This window comes from Nothobranchius furzeri, chromosome 18 (assembly GCF_043380555.1).
Source record: "Nothobranchius furzeri strain GRZ-AD chromosome 18, NfurGRZ-RIMD1, whole genome shotgun sequence".
Classification (NCBI taxonomy): Eukaryota; Metazoa; Chordata; class Actinopteri; order Cyprinodontiformes; family Nothobranchiidae; genus Nothobranchius; species Nothobranchius furzeri.
The window spans coordinates 28,950,778-28,972,675 of record NC_091758.1 but is presented as its reverse complement, the minus strand read 5'-3'; the positions used below and the strand labels follow the sequence as shown (position 1 = coordinate 28,972,675).

Below are 21,898 nucleotides of genomic sequence, written 5' to 3'. Positions count from 1 at the left end.
AAGGTAACGACAATAACAGTCATCGTGATGCTGAACTAAACGTGGCTTTTGTTCATTGTATGGTTAAAACTATCAGTAGGGAATTTGGGTTTAAAGATGAGAACAATGATGGGCATTTTCACCTATACAACACACAACTACCTGTTTTAAACTGTATTACTAATAAACACACGTTGCTTTCAGTTTGGGTTTAAAATGTGTTTCTTTTTGTTCACTGGCAAATCTACGTTAAAAAAAGAGGCAGAGAGGCGTGAACCGTGCAAACCCAGTACAGAAAATTCTAGAGTCGTAAGGTTTGTTCCTCCCATACACACTGTAAAAAGCTACAGTACGTTTCTGCTTGTTTGATCTGTACATAAAATATGTTCAAATGTTAGATTTCTTTAGGTGAAAGACAGAAGAAAAGGTTTATTTGCATCTGTCTGTGGAGAAGACATTCAAAACAAAACCTAAAATAGGATTCTCACCATTAAATTGATTCTTGAAAGTACGAATTTGAACAACACAAGACTTGGCTGTCAGGCTCTGCTGCTCCTTCTGATAAAACAGGACTTAGAAGAAACTGGGTGCAACTGGAACAAAAGGTCTGCAGAGTCCTGAAAAGACATCATCATGCTGAAACAGGGCTGTTCAGCCTCAGACCACACCGCCGCCACCGTGGCGTTTGATCTTAGATGTCTGGGACAAAGTGGTTTTTGTTCTAACTGGTAGCCTGGAGCATCGTTGAAGATCCATGGGTACATCTCCCTCAGGCAAAGGCCTAAAATGAGCAAAAACATGTTACACCTGGATTAATTTGAGAAGAAAAGTGATTAAATGAAATGCAAAGAAAAAAACGAAACAAAAAAATCTTTAAACTCCACCTAATTTCTCCTGACTTACATTAAGCAGCAGGATGATAATGAATCCATCACCAAGCTACTTCCTTCTCACAGCAGCTGTGTCTTCTTTCTGCAGGACAAACTTTTTCCTCAGAGCTTCTGATATGAGTGTAGCTGAATCCTCCTCTCTGAGCGACATGCAGCCTCTGTTATACCTGAGACACGTAGAAAACACACAACAGGTCACTAAACACATCAAAAACACTCGTTTGTGGGGTTTAATCCAGCACGTCTCACCTGTCTTTGCTCATCTTCATTTTGTTCATGTCCTTCAAGATGTCCATAACATCAGCAAAGCTGGTGGACTTTGACAGAGACACTGTGTCCTCCTCTGCCTCCCGAAAGTCCATGCTGGGTCTGTCCAGATCAAAGGTGGCTGACGCTGTCATGGAAACAGGCGGGAGAGGATCAGGGACCAGATCTGACACAATAGAAACGACATCTTTCTCATCCTCCTCCACTTCTATTTCTTCTTCTTCTTCCTCTTCCTCCTCCTCCTCGGTGACATCGCTGATGACGAAGGAAGCAGGAGCCATGGTGGCTTGCTGAAAGGATGCAGCCTCAAAAGGAGCCATGGAAAAACTCATGGTTGTGTCGTCCGGGGAGAGCAGGTCAGGGGTCAGGGGGTTAGAACCTAAAACAATAGATAGATAAAGGAGATTTTTGTTGAAGGAACTGGATGTAGATTTAGTAAAAAAGCTCATTTTTTGTTGAAGAAACACACAAACTAGTAATTTAGTTAGTCAGGTTCAGATGACTAAACATCACTTATAAAAATCAACCCATTGAACATGGTTTCTGTTTGGTTTAACGTACGACTGCCACAGGGCAGCAGAGATAATCTCCAGTCACTGACCTACAAACTGATGCCAAGTCACTTTAGTACCGAAGAGCCTAGAGAATCAGGGCAGCTGACTTGGCAACAGGACAAACAGTCACATGAAGACCGTGACTCTGTGTTAAAAACACACCAATAAAGCGACCATAAATCTGGATGGATCTGGTTACTGGAGTTGTTATAATCTTTATTTACTGGTTGTGATGTTTTTGTTTTGATTCAAACAGCTGCTTAACTAGGAACCATATCAGACACACGATCACACAGTTTTGCTAACTTATCTTCATCAAAACAAGCTTTTGAACCCCCCAAAAAATATTTAAAATGAAATTTACTCGAACAGATAGCGAGTTTATTAGCCTCCTCAACAGGACTGTGACTGAACATGTTCTCGTCTGATCGGTTACAAACCTGTATCGTTTGTAACAATCTTAGCGATCTGAGCTCGGAGTTTGCTGAGCTCTTCCTGCAGGGCGGTGGTTCGGTTCAAGGCAGTTACCCCGGGCTTCCTTAACCCTTCCATCCGTTTGCCTTCACGGCGAAAGTTGGGCACAGAGGAATTCCTGTGGAGCACTAGGAGCGGCGTAGGCCGCCATTCGTGTTTCAGAGGGCGTGCATCACTCCTAAAAAGGAGAAAAGTGATTAATAATACCAACCCGGTTTGCATGAGCATCTAATAAAATCGGAGGAGAGGAAAGAAACATGATGAGAAAGAAGTTACTCTCATCTATTAAGGCAAGAATGTAGACGTACCTAACTCTGGCATATGTTTCCTCTTCATCTGCAACAATCCAGGCAATGTCTGCCAAAGTAGGGACAGCAGGGCCGTCCAAGGGGCGAAGAGAGGGCAAACCAGGTAGTTCCTAATGCACGAAAAATCATTTAGCAGCACATTTATTTCAAACATCAATAAATAGAATTGAGTAAAAAGATGTTCGATGTACCTGAAAGCATGCCCGTTGCGGAGGTTTGAGTGGAAGAGTGGAACCTATTCTTCTCACAACGCTGCGGGTTGACCCATGTGGTTTATTCTGCCAGATGGGAATAACATCCTGCACAAGACCATTTATAACTCCCAGTGTTGTTCTGCAATCCCACCCCCCACTGAATTAACACCGTGCACAAACTCACTGATTCTGTTTCCATAATGAATGTGGATCACTCTCATTCGTTGGGATGTTACACACCAATGTTTGGTGTTTGCAGTGTCTGAAGATTGGAGCAGTTCAGTAAACAGATGCCATGTTAGTCTGATTCAATTCCTGGGATTAAAACAGACAATTAGTAAAAGCGTCTGCTAAAATATAAAAGACAGAAGCGCTTTAGCACACGGCGTACAGCAATCTGAAAGCTTTTTACTATACAGTTAAATGTTGTGGATAATGCTTTTGTGTAAACAGATTACAGACATTTCGGTGATCAATATATTTAAAAAAAGAATATTTTAACCCTATAAAAGGGACATTTTCGGGCGTAACCCTAACCCTTGTAAACACTTCCAACATTGCTAATCAACATGCAACGATTGCTAACGAAGCTAGCTCGCTAATGGTACCCACTGACTAAACTCTCTGCTCAAACTATCATTACTGGAAATGATGAGGGGAATGGATACTCATTGCATAAATACTATTCAAAAAATACGTTTTGAACTTATTGGTTCCCTTTATTAGCAGCCGGTATAGTAGCAGCTAGCTTAATAATATAAAATACCCAGGGAGCGTCAATTAGCGTTTAGCAGCAACAATGGCCCACTGTTTGACCTGTTACTTTTCTTTTTTTCCCAGCACCAGACGGCATGTGTACTTCGTCTTTAACACGTTTTAATCTACGCAAAAAGAGTGTAACTTACGGTCTATGAAAGCTGAGTCGTAAAAGCTAAAACATCAGATAGCCGCCGCTTCCCCTGTTCGTCTTTCACACCGTTGACGTTCACCGTCCTGTGATCTGATTGGCCGGAGCGCCGGTTGACGATTGCCCTCTACAGGTAGAGATGAGTAATGCAGAGTAATGTTAAACAGCTTCAAATGGATCAAAGATGTATGAAAATGCAAGAGAGTTCACTCCAGCATTTTTTTGTCTCTGTGGTTCACCCACAGGTTGACGCCGGAAGAGGGTAAACTATCTTCAGGCGAGGTTCGGATTTGTGAGACTGCGCATTAGACGGTGGGCAGAGCTTAAATAATGAACTGTTGTCTGCAGTGATATCATAACACTGCAATGTGAAGACACCCTCATGTGACCGTCGCTTGTCTCCGTCTCTCGCCTAGACACAGGTCAGTGAAGATACCGCCGCCTTTTGAACCCCTCTCCTCTTTTTTACATTTCCTGCTGGTGTCAGCCATTAGCTGCTGTCTCCAGCATTCTGCAATGTCGTGTGAGATGCTCACTTCCTCCATAATGTTACCCCCAACATTACAAGAAGCTGGTTTTTCACTTTTATTTACCACACGGCCACTGAATAAAATGATATTATAAGCATACAGATCAAGCTTTCTTATCATTTCAAGCATTAGTGATGCAGACTTGTGTTATGCTAATAGCATGTTTATTATTGTTGCTAAAATAGATCTAGCAAAGCTGATTTACTGAATCCAAACTCACTAGTTATTGTGTTTGATAGCACCGATCTTACAAACATGTGGAACTTTAAGTGCAAAATGCATTCTTGTGCTATGAGCTGATATTGACTGCAAGCATGCACTTACACACTAATTATATGGGATGAGTGACAGCTGACTCCATTATTCTAATGAACGTCTGCTTCATTTCCTTGCAAAGTCACGTGACTGCAGGTGCGTTGATATTTTCCTTTGCTCCCTGGTAGATGCATGTAAAGATCAGCTCATATTTCATGGCATATGCTCTGTCCTGTGCAGGAGCTGTAAAAGGGGCCAGAAGGTAAAAGCATGAGGACTAGAAGAGGAAGGAAGCCAGCTGAGATCCATCTGCATGTCCCACCACAGCCAGCATCAGATTAAGGAAAAACAAAAATGGCTCAGTCTGTGAGGAGACAAGAGGCTTTAGGAGCCATGAACCTCAAACCCCAAGGAGACAAGACCAGGACCAGCTACTTCTGCAATGTGAAGACCAGGTCAGGATTTCTGGGCGCAAAGCAGACATGTGACCCATTTGGTTGTATTTTATTTTAAATGAACTGTAATAAGCATTTAGTCAGAATGCATCTGTTTGTTATTCTGTTTGCATCTTCATGCCAGAACAGACGACTCCTACGCCACTTTAAATAATACACAGCAGACCACGGGTTATTCACACTTGAAGTACTCCATCCATCCATCCATTCATTCATCCATCCATTGTCTGAACCCGCTTGTCCATGTAGGGTCGCGGTGGGGCTGGTGCCTATCTCCAGCGGTCAATGGGCAATCAGGCTGGGTACACCCTGGACAGAGAGCCAGTCCATCGCAGGGCAACACAGAGACACACAGGACAAACAATCATGCGCACACACACAATCACACCTAAGGACAATTTAGACAGACCAATCAACCTAGCAGTCATGTTTTTGGACTGTGGGAGGAAGCCGGAGCACCCGGAGAGAACCCACGCATGCACAGGGAGAACATGCAAACTCCATGCAGAAAGATCCCAGGCTGGGAAGCGAACCCAGGACCTTCTTGCTGCAAGACAACAGCTCTAACCACTGCACAGCCCACTTCAAGTACTCTAAACGCAAAAATAAAAACCTACTTCAGACAGAGAAATCCATGCAATTCAAGGCTTCCTGTGATGTTTACAGCATGCATCAGCAAAGAAATAAAGTTCACTGTAGGAATGCTTTTTGTCATTTTTGTTTTATGGAAGCTGGAGCATTTCCAAGCAGTGACTGAGCAATGTATTTTGTTGTTGTTGGTTTTTTTTTTTGAGTCCTCATTTACTTGAATAACAGAACAAACAGTAACTCTCTAGTTTTTTCTCCACTAAATAAAAAGACTCATCAACTGTGGTCTGAAGTTCACACGGGTTGACACTGAACTCAATTTAGAGAATTCTTTTTTCTTTTAATTTAATTCAAGCCTAATTTATTTCTACCAGTGTTAAAGCTACATTTTTAACAATGAATCAAGGTGGCAGATGTGTTTCCTGACTTATTAGCTTCCACACCAAGTAGAAAAACAATACCAGGGTAATAATAACTAAAGATAATAATGAAATTGTATTGAAACATGCCCAGTGTTTACAACTTTATTTAGTTTAGTAAATTTTTTCCCAGTTAAAGAGTCTTTCCAGAGTTTTTTCCCTTTCAGAAATCATGTATGATTTTTCAGAAATCCATAAAAGTGATTATCTTATCATGTACTGTGATATAATGTAAGCAACAAGTCTTTTTTTTTTGCTAATCACGCCCCCTGCCAACCAGAACTAACCAATAGCGAAAGACTACCGCTTACATGCTTCGAATTTAAGGAGGTACCTCAGCTGATGCAGAGTTGATGAACGTTTCATGGAAAGTGAGTCTTTAAAATATAAATAAATGAAAACACAGCATGACATGAGAATAATGCTTGTAAAACAGCTTGTTTTAGCTGTTTGTCGGCTACAGAAGCACATTTATAAACAAGAAACGTGAAGTCGTCATCTTAAAAAAGGATCGACAGACTATTTGTGTGATATGCTTGTCAGCCACTAGATGGTGCCATCGGATAAAAGAAATACTCCAGAAAGCTACTTTAAAGCAGAAAGTTTTTTCTCTGAGCACACCATCTAGAGGCGGAAAGATGTATTGCACCTTTAATCCCCTCTCCCAGCTGCCATGATTACAGCTGGAAACAACTCCTCTCATTTGTGAACGACGTGCACCTCTAGGCAGGCAACAAAGCTAAAACACATTGTTTAACTTTTATTACTCACACGTTATGCTGTTTACTCACTTGTCTATAAGAAAATGTTGTCACCTCTGCATCTGATCTATGTACGAGTTGAATGCGGGGATCCTTCCACTGTTGAAAAGCAGGTCCAAAGTCAACTCTGATTGTATGGTGCTCTATGGGACGAAGGGCAGGCTTAGCAAATCATGAATTGATGTATTGAATTCATTATTTCACAGTACAGTCAAATTATTATCTTACAGATTTCTAAAGAATCAGAAATAGTTCCTCAAAAGGGGAAAACTCTGGATCTCTGCTTTAACTTCGGTGCCTGTTTATATAGGGAGCCAAACCAGACTGATGATCAAAATGCACGTTTTACTTTAGTGAACTCATTTGCTCATTTGTGTGATTATACATATGAACATATTAAATCCGTGTGTGCTGCTGCGTCTCTCAGGTTGGGATCCAAGTTGCCTGCTGGTGTCTCCCAGCCTCCACAGTTTGCAAAGCCTCCTTGGGAGAAGCAAACGATCCACGAGGCCACCGCCAGCATCCAGCTGCAGAACCAACCGATCATGAGCCGGCCCCTGGACCACATCCCCCACATCAGAAACCCTAAACTGCGACAGTACTACCTGCAAGGTGCTTGATATCCACCAGACATAGGCGTCATTTTAACCGGGGACGCCGGGGACATGTCCCCGGCAAAATTTGTGATTGGCAGCTGTGTCCCCCCCACTTTCTAAAACGCCTGCTGATGAGGATTTTTGTTTTACCAGCTCAGATCTTATACCAGGGGTCGGCAACCTGTTCCCATCAAAGAGCCATTATTACCCATTTCCCACGGTAATTTTGGACGGACCTTAATAAGCAGTGACTTAAGTGAAGCAGGCAGGTCGCGTTAGAAAATTTAGTTTAAAAAGACGTCATAAATGTGATCCCCCGTCCTTTTTATTTATAAAATATGAAGTAAAAACTCACAATTTAATTTTCATTCATTTGTCATTAATATGTAGTCTACACCCGTGCGTTAAGTGGACCATCTTCCAGTAAAAGCAAAGCATCCAGCCCACCTCTCCAAATGCGTAAAATGTGCATCAGCCGCTAGTTAGGCGCGCCGCGCGCACCATCAGCTACGTCAGCCCAGACAAGAGCAGAGCAACTAGAGAAAGAATAGAAGATAATTGTGTCTGGATGTGGATGGAGATTACATTTTACATCAGCCTGATCATCATTTAAATACGTAAACCATCACCTGTCTTCTAGTCCACGCTATCAGCATTATTTTAGTTGGTGTGTGTGTGTGTGTGTGTGTGTGTGTGTGTGTGTGTGTGTGTGTGTGTGTGTGTGTGTGTGTGTGTGTGTGTGTGTGTGTGTTTTCCACTTCAAACACTGGTCTAACCAACCAGACCAGCGTGTCCAGTAACACATTATTGTTACAATTAAACAGTTTCACTTCATGTAGGCTAGGAACATTTCACCTGCCGTGGCCCGACCGCTTCTGCTCCACGTAAACTTTGTGCGTGATCAAATGTCTCTACGCTTCATGCGTCTCCATATTAGAGACGGGAACAAGCGCTGTTCAGCCAAAGTTTCATAATTTCATAAAAGGAACATTTTTCCAAGTGACACATCCCTCAGAGAGACCTGTTTCAGTGGGAGGAAATCTTATCGCATGCGCTGTGGTTCTGCACTGCGCTGTGAACCCCAGATCTTCAGCTCACTGTCCACTGTGGGCGCTCCGAGCCGCGCTGAACACAGTGTCCAGTATAAAGCTCTGATGTTCTGATGGGAATATTTTACCTCCGCGATGTGCGTTAACGATTAAAATGTCAGCTCATCCATGCACATCAGTGTGAGTCGGGGTAATTCTTTCAAACCAAGCAACATCCTTGAGTTCATCTGTCAAAATAAACAGTCAAATGGAAATATCTGTAACCTGCCGTTTAACTGTTTTGCCTTCTTGTGAAGATTGTTGCAAAGAGAAACAACTAAACTTGATTAACCCCAGAGCCACCCAGAGAACCAGAGCGCATGCGGGAAGATTCCTCCCACTGAAGCGAGTGTTTTCCAAACCCTGTCTCTCAGAGAGACTAGTCACTTAGAAAATGTTCCCTGATTATGAAACTTTGGCTGAATAGCGCTTGTTCCTGTCTCCAATGTGGCGACACATCCAGGAGCCGTCTGAGGAGAAGCCCAGAATCTCACATTGTCTTCAGCTCATAAAGTGCCTATATGATTACGCACAAGCGTGACCCGTCAACCCGGTCTCACAGTAAGACCGGGTTGGACCTGTTCAGGTTTACGCAGACAAACTTTACATTTAGAATTGGCAGACAGATGTAAAATTAATGCAGTAAAATATAAAGCATTTTATTTAAATATCCATTCATTATTTTACAAGCACAGAGAGCCGCATCAGATGGATGGAAGAGCCGCATGCGGCTCCAGAGCCGCGGATTGCCGACCCCTGTGCTAGCCTACTTTACTGTCCCCAGCAATTTTTAAACCCCACTCAAGTGTATGGTTATTGTCCCCAGCAATTCTGACAACAAACTGACGCCCTTGCCACCAAACAAATGCAGGCGAAAATATCACATAGAAGCCGTGGGAGGAGTTGGAGCTTGGATTTGCATATCATTTGAATCCCCTTGGAAATATTTTACATCGGGTTATTTTCATAAGAAGCCTTCTTTTAAGCTAATATTGGAACATTTCTTTTTCACAGGGACTTCCTGGGATCTCAACAGTACTTTAGCAACAAAAGATCCTGCAGCTGGACCGTCAGATGACAGCACAAGCAGCAGGGTGAGTCGCATGGATATTTGAATTTTATAGACTTTATTTATTTTGCATCTTGTAGACAGTAAGATATTCATCTGGGAACCAATAGGAAAAAAGCAGGGACAGATGTGATAATGGTTGCTATGGGAAGCAGGTAGGGGTTTGTGATTGGTCCTACCATTAATGAGCTGGTAAGCGCTAGACAGGAAGTGTTCAAAGTTCAGAGTTGAGTTTCATAGGAGCTGACACCATGGGGAAACAGAGTCTGTTTAAGAGCTTCTGCAGCAAATACAGTCGAAAGAATGTGTTTCCAGATGTTTATCCTCAGGTATTTGGCAACTTTTCAGTTTTTATTTCAATTCTAACTTTGTCATTTTGACATAGAGAAAGAAATGAGCGTCTTTTTGATTTCTGCTGTTAGTTAATTCTGAGTTGTCACATCTGACGGGAGTGTTGGTGCTCATTTATTCACAGTGTAAGCCTAGTTTGTCATCTTGCGTTTCTGTTTTTCATCAAACATATCAGTGTTTTAGAGGGACAAATTGTACGTCATGGATAGGCTCACAACCACTTTATATCACAGTCAGTCTCTATGATCGCATTATATGTAAACTAATTTAGGTCAGTGCATCAAATTCTCGGTGGTTCAACTCCCAGTTTTAGTTTGATTGTGACATTTGCAAACAATCGTCATTTTTGTTTTATGAGGCAAAATAAATCCCAATTTGAGTTGGCACCGAGTCCATCCAAAACACAGAGTATAAACAGGATTTATTGGGAACAGGATGCAAAGAGGTCTTTGGAGATGAGCATAAATAAAGTGTGTTCATTAAAAATGAAATGGCACGTGAGACACGGTGTTGTTAGGATCATGGTTTGGGCTTTTCTCAATGCATTTGGATCAGGAGGATTTAAAGTAGCAATCCAGTTTCCTCCTGTCAGGAATTATGGATGAGATTTTTAGAAAACCGTCAAAGTCATGGTCTTACTCTGGTCTGTGATCTAATGTAGGCAGTAGGAACGGAGAGATTCACCGATCTGAACCGGTGGTTCGTTCATGACGTTAGCGATGTGACTGCACCGGTGGCTTCGGTGTGCATCTGTTACAACTGACAGCTATGTCGCAGTGTATCTTTTCATGCGTGTCTCTCGTCGGTAAAAACCATGGTTAAGATTACTTCTTAGTTTACCTGCTGTCTTCGTTTTTTTTTTTTTGAGACGCACCGATCGCCTCATCTCTTCCAACGAACGCCAGGTGCTGGGCACTGCGCAGCCGAAGTGGGAGCTTATTTGGGACAATATTAACCAACATACGTGCTTCCTGTCTCAACTTGCCAAAATAAAATAAACTTTTCCGTGACACGCTCTCTGGTTTCTGCAGCAGTAGATTTTTTAAGAGCATTCTTACGCATTTGTGCACCTGAAGCTTTGTGTGAGGTAATTTAAGGTAATTCCTTATTGCAACATTTGTGCAGAACTAAATAACTCCAGAGGGAATGGCATTTTCCCCTCAAGGGTGGTTCAGAGAAGTCCAGTAAACAGCTGAGATGAATGCACATCTCCAGCATTCATGTTTCTCTTAAAGGAACAGTAACTTTAGGCTGCAGCAGCTCTCACATTAGCCCTTATGGATCATTACAACATTTAAAAATTATGTTCAGATGCTTACAGTGTTTCACTATAATTATTAATAATGATAAGATGAACGCTAATAATTTTGTGATGCTGTTGGTTTGTTTTTCTGAGCAGAGTGACTGTCTAAACCTCATTTCAACCCTCGTATTACAACAGAGTATTGTAGCAATAAAAATATATATAATATGTAAATATCACTGATGAAGTGTGTTGTCTTTTCATGATAAATCAAACAATACGTGATCAAATACATCCTTTACAGAGGAGAGGGACAAACGTTGTGATGGTGTTTCAAAACCAGATGTGGGTTTGTAAATTCTTTTTAACGTGTTGAATCGTTTCAAGTCGCATCGTAAACTGCAGCGTACACGACTGATGTGTATGTTTCTCTGAAGTTTTTCTTTACAGAAACTACAAGAAAAAACTGATGATGAACAGCAGCCAGAATGCTTTGTAGAGAGTGTGTGATTGACTTTAATTCAAACGGAGTGGATATACTTTTTCCCTAGGGCCTTCCTGGAGACACGGTGTTCAGTGTTTCGTCTAAGTTCAGCAGCAGTGATTCATCGTCACTGGAGGAAAAGGTGAACTCATCCTCTAACATCTCTACAGAGCTGGACACTAACTGGTTGCTGATGCAGAAAGTTCTTGTACAGCTCATACGTAGTGTAGACAGATAGAAGTCAAAGGGGTGATGATTTGAAATGCAAATGAAGCTTTTCCTCTTTTCTACTTCATGAGTATGAGTTACTTAGGACATTTCACGGGCAAAATCAGGCTATAATAATTTTCTTTTAGGTGACTTTAATTTTAATGCCTAAATCAGAGTGTAGCGCGTGACGGATCTAGTGTTCAACCTCACATGCTCAGCCCCTATATGCCTCACGGAGTTTAGATGTGACAACAAACACACAGAAAGGAGGGGAAATGCAGAAAGAGGAAGTGATCACTCCTCTTTCTGGTCACACGATGAGTCTGTGTCAGTCTTGCAGCTAATCTCATCATGTCTTCCTGTCCAAAGGAGCTGATCTCGGAGGTAAACACCACCTCTCAGCCAGAACCGGACTCTGAGTCCAAAGAGAACTCAGAGGCTGTTGGAGATTGTTTAAATACACCGAGTGTTCTGCCCCAGTCCCCGTCACCAGAGGCAGAATATGACAAACTACTGGTAAGTGGAAAAATGACTGCAAACCCTTCATGCTCTGTTGTTTTTGTGAAAAACAACTTTTGTATGTGTACCTAATGCTGTATTGTGCCTAAACATCAACAAGAAGCTAAATTTAACCTTTTATTCCACATATTTTATTTTAAAAAGTAGTAATGTATTTTGTATACTGATGTTAAGATTTATGACCAATTGAAACCTTAAGACTTAAGTTAGACTGAAGTGCATTTCATTTTAGACTCTTGTTAATCATAATAGCTCTGTGGTTGATACAAAACATATTAATGGAGCTCTTTACACAGTTTCAGGACCTTCCAGAATGAGCCATTTCAGGGCTCTGTCACTTTTAAGAAAACAAGCTGGAGCTGACCACACCCACCATCATCTGCTCAGGCTACTATAGGCTGAGAAGCTCTGAAATATGGGAGGGTCTCAGAGTAGAGCCACTGCTCCTCCAAGTGAGAGATGCTATTCTAATTTCCTCATTTGTGACATCACAAAAGGGACTTTTTGGAACAGGTTGTTTTAGGCAAATAATTCCTAAAACAAAAACAAAAAAAACACGGACAGGAAAAGGATGGATGGATTTTTTTTTATGTTTGGAGTGTTTGGACAGGTAATAGAGACCCTCATGTCAGCACAAAAAAATGTGAAAGGGGAGTTTTGCATAATTTGTCAATATGTCTGCTTTAAAGCTAAGTGTGTCTAACTGTGGTGCTAACAGGACGTGGAGGCGGTATCGCTGCCTGATGGACAGTTCTACTTATTGGCTCTGCCACCAGAATGCTGCCACGGGGTGGAGCCAGAGGCCATGCTGTATCTCAAACTCTCCTGCCGCTACATCACTGACCGCAAGGTGAGGGATGAGGGACTCAGATTTTTTTCTCTCGTTTATTTCATTCAAAATAAAAACAAATAAAACATATAAACAATAATAAATACATAGCAAAAAAATCAAATTTGAACAAAAAGGAGCAGAATGAAGAAAAACATCTTATAATTTCTGCCCCCTTTTCCAATAGAAATAATCAATTTATAATATTATTTTTTCGATGAATTTATCTAACCATGATACAAACACTTTTCCCAATATTTTAGAAAACTATGGAAGCAGTGACACCGGCCTGTAATTATTGAAACTATGTTTATCACCACTCTTGTACAAAGGAATGACATTCGCTGTTTTCATTGCGTCAGGAAAATTTCCAGTAGAAAGTGATGATTACAAATGTAAGTGAATGGTTCAATGACAGATTCTATGATGGTTTTAGCAGTTATCATGTCCAGGTCCTGATCGGTTATCGTTTGTTTCCACAGTTTTTTACAATGTTTCATATTTCTTCTTTATGTACTTTGTCAAGGACAAAAATATTGACAGTACTAATCATTGTGGTCAATTTATCTTCTATTATTGGTTTGTTCTCCATCAAACTCCTACCTACATTTACACAAAAATCATTAAACTCATCAGTGATTTCTTTATCATCATAAATATCTTTTTAGTCCTTGACAGTGATTTGGAATACTGGATTTTGTTTTCTCTCTATTAGTCACACTGTTTATTATTCCCCAAGTAGCTTTTGTGTTATTTTTATTCTGATTCAATAGATTACCATAATAATCTTTTTTTGCTTCCTAGTTATTACTACCAATTTATTTTTATATTTTTTATATCTATCTTCTGCTTCCCTTGTTTGCAATTTAAAAAAACTCCTATATAAATTATTCTTTGTTGCACACGCATTCTTTATTCCCTTAGTCATCCGAGGTTGATTTTCCCCTTTACCTGTAGATTTGATTAATTTGCAGTTATCATTATATGACTTCAACAGTATTTTCATGAAGGATGTGTATGCAGCGTTGATATCATTGACGTATACCTCCTTCCAATTTTGTTTATTAAGATCTTTGTTTAATGCCTCCATGGCTTTAACTGATTTATCACTTCTGTAGTTCATGGTGATGTTTTGTTTTATGGAATGTTTGTATTTGAAGACTGCAAAAACAGGTAGGTGGTCACTAATATCCGTCATTAATATCCCTGTTTTCCTGACATCATCCTTATTGTTAGTGAATATATTATCAATGATTGTTAAGCTTGCTGATTGGCTGATTGGCTGCACCTGGCGGTAAGGTGTTTCCTGTTTCCTGTTTTCAGTGTTGCACTACGTGTAGCTGTTTGGTGTTTGGGACTCGCTAAAACTGATTTAATTTCTCTGTACTTGGATATCTCTGAGTTATTGTAGCACATAAGCACGCTAAAACACACATTTTCTGTTGTTCCACCTAGATTTTAGGGAACCATTTGAGTTCGCACGCAGTTTATTTGGTGTTGAACAGTTTGCTCGTCCAGTTAGCGTCTCGATCCCCATGAATTATAGACCAATATCTAACCTTCTATTTTTATCCAGAGTCCTGGAGAAAATAGTGGCCATCCAAGTATGTCAGCATTTAAACACTAATGCTCTGTTTGAGGAATTTCAGTCTGGTTTTAGAGAGTATCACAGCACTGAAACTGCGGTAGTGAGAGTAACAAATGATATTCTCATGGCCTCAGATAAGAATCTTGTGTCTGTTCTAGTCTTGTTAGATCTCAGTGCTGCTTTTGACACAGCTGATCACAATGTTCTTTTAGAAAGACTTGAACATGTTGTAGGGATCAAAGGAGCAGCGTTAGGCTGGTTTTAATCCTACCTGTCTGACAGATTTCATTTTGTAAATGTACATGACAAATCGTCTTCATACTCCAGGGTTACTTGTGGAGTACCACAGGGTTCAGTGCTTGGACCAATTCTTTTTACTATATATATGCTCCCAATTGGTAAAATCATTAGGCAGCATGGGATAAACTTCCACTGTTATGCTGACGATACTCAGTTATATTTATCCATTAACCTTGATGAACCTAATCGGTTGGGTAGATTACAGGCTTGTCTTGAGGACATAAAAAATTGGATGACTCTAAACTTTTTGCTTTTAAATCAAGACAAGACAGAAGTTCTCATCTTTGGATCAGAAATCCAGAAAGGGAAATTGCTTAGTCAATCACCTGACCTGAATGGCATTACATTAATCTCCGAGAACAAAGTAAGGAACCTTGGTGTTATCTTTGACTAGGACATGTCATTCAAATCCAAGGTTAAACAGGTTTGTAGGATTTCCTTTTTCCACCTTCGGAATATTGCTAAGATTAGAAGCATCCGTCATCAAGACTGGATTACTGTAATTCATTACTCTCAGGAAGTCCACAGAATGTAGTTAAAAGTCTTCAGCTTGTCCAAAATGCTGCAGCTAGAGTTCTGATGAGAATTAAAAAGAGAGATCATATCTCTCCTGTCTTAGCTTCCCTTCACTGGCTACCTGTTAAATTCAGAATAGATTTTAAGATCCTTCTTCTCACATATAAAGCTCTTAATAATCAAGCTCCATCATACATCAGTGATCTGATTGTTCCATACGTTCCTAACCGAGCACTTCGCTCTCAGACTGCAGGTTTACTGGTGGTTCCCAGAATATCTAAAATTAGGATGGGAGGCAGATCTTTTAGTTATCAGGCTCCTCTCTTGTGGAACCAGCTCCCAGCTTTAGTCTGTGAGGCAGACACTTTGTCTACTTTTAAGAATAGGCTTAAAACATTTTTATTTGATAGGGCCTATGGTTAAAATCTGATGTTAGCCTAGATCTGGACAAGTGGGGGAGTAGAGGGAGGTGGAGTGTACAGTCGGTAAAGACGGCTCTCCCTTGCCCTGCCTCCAACATGCCTCCATCTAAATAGGATAGATTATCCAGATCTATCCATATCTCTGTAGTTATGCTGCTGTAGGCTTTGACTGCTGGAGGATACACTGACCACTTTTCACACTCTACTACTTTCTTCTGCAATCTGCTCTTTAACTGTATTATTTTCTGCTATTTCAGCTGCTAACTTTATTTTCTCTCTAAGTATTTTTCTCCCCAGAAGAAGCTACAACAATGTTCTGCTGAGCTGTGGTGGCCTCATGGAGGGGGCCATCATCTAGCACACTGCGGCTAACCACTTAAATATTCTCCCTCTCCTGATAATAACTTTTTGCTTTCCTTGACGTTGGATGTGCTACTACTAGTTTATCCATTTAATTATAGATCCACTAGGATAAATACAATAAAGTTTATCTTTCACCAAATAGAATATTTACTAAGACATCACAATATAACTATAGACACATTACTTTGTCGTGTGTGTGTGTGTGTGTGTGTGTGTGTGTGTGTGTGTGTGTGTGTGTGTGTGTGTGTGTGTGTGTGTGTTTGTGTGTGTGTGTGTGTGTGTGTGTGTGTGTGTGTGTGTGTGTGTGTGTGTGTGTGTGTGTGTGTGTGTGTGTGTGTGTGTGTGTCTGCTTTGTCTTGTCGATCCCCAGTGAGTCGTGGTGGATGGCTGCTTATACTGAGCCAGGATTCTCTGGAGGTTTCTTCCTGTTAAAAGGGAGTTTTCCTCTCCACTGTCACTTTATGCTTGCTTGGTATGAGGATTGCTGTAAAGTCTCTGACACTAGTCAGTGACTTGATGCAATTTGCTGGGTTCCTTATATAGGAAACATTATTTCTGATTGGCTTAATGAATTGACCTGAATTGGAATGTTTATTATGTGAAGTGCCTTGAGACGACTCTTGTCGTGATTTGGCGCTATATAAATAAACTTGAATTGAATTGAATTGAATTGCAGTCCGAGATGTAATTCTAGTTGGCTTGTTTATCAAGGGAACTAAACCTACACTATACAGTGGATCTGCAAAATCCTTAGTTATCTGTCCAGCCTCATGTTCTAAATCAATATTAAAGTCCCCACATAGAAATAATGTTTTGTATTAAATGTGATTAACCAGTTCGATAATTTTTTCATCAAATGTCCCAATACATGATCCTGGTGCTCTATAAACACAACTAATTAAAGTATTTTTTAGCAGCTTCATTGCTGATTTCTACCGTTACAATTTCCATAATATTATCTTCCATCATTGTCATTTCCTTAACTAGTTTACATTTTAAATCTGATGTAATGTACAGGGCAACCCCACCACCTCTTTTATTTTTTCTATTTACAAAATAAAGTTCATACCCTTCCATTTGTACTTCATCCATCACATCATCTTTGAACCAAGTCTCTGTTATAGCAATCACAGTACATTTGTTTTTGAATTTATTTAAATAATCTTTGATAATTAAAACTTAGGAAATAAGCTTCTACTATTAATGTGGACACCGTAAGTGACATTGTGTCCTTAGTCATTCTCCCACAGTTCAATTGTTCTTCTCCAATATAATCACAACTTTTGTTTAATTCATATAAATTGCCTTCTATTTTATTGTCAATATCATATATTTTATCATCTGTGTCCATTTCAGTTGAGTGATTTTTGCCAGTTTGAATCAAGATCAATATTACCATTTTAATCCTAGGAACATCGTTAAGCTAATTTCAGCCTTTCTGCTCCTGTCAGGGTGTGGTCACTGGTCTGCTGTTGGTGACTTCTAATAAGATCTTCTTCGACCCGTGTAAGACGCATCCTCTGGTCAAGGAGCACGGCTGCGAGGACTACCTTCTGTCCTGTTCTGTTGACAGTTTGGCATCTGTCTCCTTCTTCTACGACGGATCACACATTCACTTCAGCTCCTCCCAGCAGAGGTCAGCAGGGGTTCACTGCTTCTGTAAAAAACAGACCCCAAAACGCTAATGTAGCCACTTTGTGTTGCTCTTATTAAAGGAGAAAAGGAAAGAACATTTTACAGAAGCTCAAAAACACAAAAAGCCTCAGAAACCAGAAGAAAGGGGAGTCTCGTCGAGTTCTGGTTCCTGCTGCTCCTTCAGAGTCACCTGGTCTGTCCAAGGAGGTTTCAGAAGGGGAGGGGGAGGAGGAGAGCAGAGACATGGTGGAGGCTGAGCGGGAGCTGAATGCCAGCCCTTTGAAGGCGCTGTCTGAGGAGACTGTGGGAAGCTTGGCTGTTCTGAGCAGCGCCGCTACGTTCTGTTGCGGAGGCAAAGAGACGGCGAGTCAAGTGAAGACGGAGCCGCCGGACTCAGAGGAGTCCTCCATTAAGAGTCCGAGCGCAGGTGTGGATCCAGTCTGCATGACTAACCGGCTGTTTTCTCCTTCATATTCTCTTTACCTGTGATCTGTTTCTGTTTTAGTCCCTCGGAGGTCATCGACGGGGAGTCTGGGTGAGCTGATGTATGTGCGGCTGCGGGTTCATTCGCCGTCAGGGAAGAAGAGCTCAGCTAAGACTTTACTGAAGAGAGACGCCTGGCTGGCTATGTCACAGGAAAGGTAATCAGTGTTAGAGAAAGTTATTCTTTACATGGATTTAGACGAAACACCAGATACACAAACAGCTCCGCAGCTGTTGTCATGAGCCTCTGATGCACAAAATCTATGTGACACCTGCAGTACTTATATTGTCCACCAGATGGCACTAGCAAAACGCAAAAACCTTAGAAAGTACTAATCCTGCTAAAAGAAACAGGTTTGTCAAATCAAATTTATTCAATAAAAATGTAATAAAATAGGGGGGGGGGGGCGCTAGTGGTTGTGTTCTGTGTGTTTTGTATCATTTGTCTGGTTCTGTTTATAAATATTTTAATCAATAAACAGACCATGTTAAAATGTATTAAATGATTTTTTTTAAATATCAAGCTGAATTTGTTACAATTATGATGCCCTCTGCTTTTTTAGAAGGTACCAGTAATAATAATAATATTAATAATAATGATGATCCAGAAATGTAATAATGGGACTTTATCAGGATGCTTTCTGCAAAAAATAATTATTTGGACTTTTACACAGCTGTGCCTATGCACAGTAGAGGTGCTTTTATAATGTGTTGCGTTTCTTTTTTTTTATACGTAAATGATTAAGAACTTCCCGTATGATTTAAAAAGTCAACATTCGTTCATTCTAATCAGTAACTCTTTAACTCCGTGTTCCTCCCTGAACCGTCATGGGTGTTTGTGTGACTCATCTTCTCTCTGTAGCTCGGACGAGCTGCGATCCTACCTGACGCGTCTGCGACCAGACCTGTGCATACTTGAGGGAGAGGAGGAGGGTGATGAAGAGGAGTTTGTTCTTATTGAGGACAAAGAGGAAGAGGAGGAGATGCAGATGCACCGTGGCTCAGGGGATGACTGGGAGGTGAGTGGGTTTATTTGTGTCTCACCAGAAGGTGAGACAACAACACTCAGGCGTTAGGTGGACTTAGCTCTTCAGGCTGACATGTGTCGAGTTTGTAGAGCAAACTGGCTTTAAAGTGTTTTTAACTTTCTTTGCAGATGGTGCTGATGGAGGAGAGTAAGGAGAAGCCAACTCTGGTTATCGACAGAGAACCTGAAGGGATCAGTAATGTCGTTGAGAGCAGCAACATCTTAGAGGCTCTACACGTCAGAGAGGTGAGTGAGGAAGACCTCCGTCCTCTGTGTCCACTCACACAAGCTGCAGTTAGAAGTTCATCTTCGAAGCTGATTGCAACTTTCAGAATACCGGTAGCTAAATATTACAATTTGCTATGGATTTTGCTCAATTTTGAAATACATTTGGATTTTAAAAACAAACTTCAAAATTAAAATGACCGCTTTAAACTTTCTGTTAATTTATAGATTGTAATAGCAGCAAAATTGTATTTATACAAGCAGATAATGTGTGTGGTAGAGGTTAGGGCTCTTTCACTAATCCTGAGTTCAATCTTTTATTATAGCAGTGTTGAACAATAAGACTGGCCTTGGAGTCAAAACTGAAATAATAAAACGTATTTTGAAGTACGACTAAGAAAGGGTCAAAAATGTTAACATTCTGTTAGAAGTTCAGATTTTCATTTGTTGAAAATGTTTCACGAGTTTGTTAGAAGTCCCATAGTTGTCACACACACACACACACACACACACACACACACACACACACACACACTGCTGTGTGGTGAAAATTGTCCTCCGCATTTGACCCATCCCTGTGGTGAGCTGCAGACACGGCCACGTTCGGGGACTATTTGGTGGTTTAGCCCCCCAATCCGACCCCTTAAAGCTGAGTTTCAACCAGTGAGGCATCAGATCCCATTTTTAAAGTTTTTGTTGTGACCCGACCGGGATTTGAACTTTAATCTTCTGAGTTTTAACAAATTATTATCATTCGTTATTGGTTATTTGGTTGAATTTTGATTTTCTTATCACTTTCCCGTCCAGTTGTGCAAAGAGCTGCCCCCCAGGATGGTGGGTGTCACGTGGAGGCTGGCGTTCAGCACGACCCGCCACGGCTCCAGCCTCAAGGCTCTGTACAGAAAGCTCAGCGGCACCGACTCTCCTGCTCTGATCGTCATCAAGGATGCAGTCAGCGAGGTAGGAGCTCTAACGTGATCGCTGCTGCATCTTGTTCTCGTGGTTGAATCTGGTGATTTTGTCAGATTTTCGGGGCCTTCCTCTCCCACCCGCTGAGGCTCAGCGAGGCATTCTACGGAACAGGAGAAACCTTTCTCTTCATGCTGCATCCTCGTTACAAGGTTGGCTCATTTTACGAGTCTAGGATGAAGCGTACCTGGAAAATGAACAAATTACAGGTAAATGTAAACTCATCTGGATCATGTGTTAGTGTTTCAGGTGGACGGGTGAAAACTCCTTTTTTATTAAAGGAGACCTGGACTGTTTTGCTGTTGGTGGAGGAAGGTAACGCTGTCTTAATGTTGCCTCTTTAGTCTGATTCCTCATTATTCCTAAAACAAAACTAATGGTTTTTTTAAGAGCAAGCTGAAATGATCTCCCCCTCCCCCTCCTTAGTGGTCATTTTGGGCTGTGGGTGGACGAGAACCTGTTTCTGGGCCGCAGCAGCCCCTGCTACACCTTCAACAACTGCTGCCTCTCCGAAACCGACGATTTCCGCATCATGGAGCTGGAGGTGTGGACGTTCAGCAACTGAGGAGACGAGGGAGGGCCTTATTTAATAAAAAAAAAACACTTATTATCGCTGCTCTTTTATGTTTCATGACGAAGTCCATCTAGATTATCAGCTGGATTACTTTGTGTCGTGGATTTAATGTTTGAATCATTCCTGAGGGTTTGGCAGCCAAACTCTATGGAGCTGAGCTGGAATTAAACTACTTGACTGAAGATGGTTTCTCTGTTCTTAATGCGACTAAGCAACATTTATAATTTATCATGTAAATACAACGCTGAGTCAGCCATCTTTACGCATGACTGCTTTTCTTCTATCTGTAACATCTCTGTGTTTTCTAAACATGACTTAGGAGTTACTTCAATTAATGCAAGTTTTGTCATGAAGCTGTGGCTCTATAGACCGATGTCACGTTGTATAGAACTGGATTAGTGAATAAAATCAGCACAATGTATATTTGATCTTGTTTTGGAGAGCTGGATCATTTTTATCTTCATTTCTGCAGAATAACACTGTTCTTCCTTTGAAGTAAGGTGCCTCATGGGCCATTGGCGGTCCACAGAGTGGTTTTCTATGGCTTTGAACTGATTCAAATAGAAAAATTATGTATTTTGTTACGGCTAAGACAATATTTTACTCACTGGAAAGGTTAAGTAAAATTTAAAAGTATCTGACTTTATTGAACCTTTTCTTGAGGGGCACATTTGTAAGAAAACACTACAATCATTGCCTTTTAGTATTTATAATTTTAGCGTGTAAAAGCAATAAAAAAATTCTGTTCCAACATCATTTCAATAATTTTCAAAATGTATCTATTTAGCAAAATATTTGTTGATTTCTATCAATTTGTAGCAACATG

General features: G+C 40.8%; 2 protein-coding genes across 5 annotated transcripts; one reads left to right on the top strand and one right to left on the bottom strand.

The window, feature by feature from the left end:
* Positions 1-545: 545 nt before the first annotated feature.
* Positions 546-3,691, bottom strand: mtfr1l (mitochondrial fission regulator 1-like). 2 transcript variants are annotated; one of them, XM_015969927.3, is made up of 8 exons: positions 3,572-3,691; positions 2,851-2,981; positions 2,664-2,771; positions 2,473-2,582; positions 2,131-2,342; positions 1,119-1,515; positions 883-1,036; positions 546-760 (listed from the first exon to the last, which is right to left on the bottom strand). In XM_015969927.3, the coding sequence occupies exons 2-7, from the start codon at positions 2,863-2,865 to the stop codon at positions 919-921; spliced, it is 960 nt and encodes a 319-aa protein (XP_015825413.3). In that variant the 5' UTR covers positions 2,866-2,981; positions 3,572-3,691; the 3' UTR covers positions 546-760; positions 883-918. The 2 variants fall into 2 exon arrangements, with proteins under 2 accessions (XP_015825413.3, XP_054597617.2); XM_054741642.2 differs by having other exon boundaries at positions 2,851-2,928; positions 3,572-3,671.
* Positions 3,692-3,857: 166 nt separating this feature from the next.
* Positions 3,858-21,500, top strand: si:ch211-15d5.11 (oxidation resistance protein 1). Of its 3 annotated transcripts, XM_015969925.3 has the most exons (17): positions 3,864-3,995; positions 4,501-4,514; positions 4,599-4,813; positions 7,009-7,193; positions 9,280-9,359; positions 11,480-11,554; positions 11,992-12,138; positions 12,860-12,991; positions 17,611-17,795; positions 17,875-18,221; positions 18,300-18,435; positions 19,140-19,296; positions 19,434-19,550; positions 20,337-20,489; positions 20,555-20,650; positions 20,740-20,813; positions 20,925-21,500. In XM_015969925.3, the coding sequence occupies exons 3-17, from the start codon at positions 4,713-4,715 to the stop codon at positions 21,061-21,063; spliced, it is 2,124 nt and encodes a 707-aa protein (XP_015825411.3). In that variant the 5' UTR covers positions 3,864-3,995; positions 4,501-4,514; positions 4,599-4,712; the 3' UTR covers positions 21,064-21,500. The 3 variants fall into 3 exon arrangements, with proteins under 3 accessions (XP_015825410.3, XP_015825411.3, XP_015825412.3); XM_015969924.3 differs by lacking the exon at positions 4,501-4,514 and having other exon boundaries at positions 3,858-3,995; XM_015969926.3 differs by lacking the exons at positions 3,864-3,995; positions 4,501-4,514; positions 4,599-4,813; positions 7,009-7,193; positions 9,280-9,359 and adding an exon at positions 9,374-9,663.
* Positions 21,501-21,898: the final 398 nt, after the last annotated feature.

Coding starts and splice junctions, on each gene's coding strand:
- mtfr1l (XM_015969927.3), bottom strand. Junction 2,583..2,663: donor CGCAACGGGCATGCTTTCAG/GTACATCGAACA, acceptor TTCGTGCATTAG/GAACTACCTGGTTTGCCCTC. Junction 2,343..2,472: donor GAAACATATGCCAGAGTTAG/GTACGTCTACAT, acceptor TCTCCTTTTTAG/GAGTGATGCACGCCCTCTGA.
- si:ch211-15d5.11 (XM_015969924.3), top strand. CDS start 4,713: ATGGCTCAGTCTGTGAGGAGACAAGAGGCTTTAGGAGCCATGAACCTC. Junction 4,814..7,008: donor TTCTGCAATGTGAAGACCAG/GTCAGGATTTCT, acceptor TGCGTCTCTCAG/GTTGGGATCCAAGTTGCCTG. Junction 12,139..12,859: donor CAGAATATGACAAACTACTG/GTAAGTGGAAAA, acceptor TGGTGCTAACAG/GACGTGGAGGCGGTATCGCT.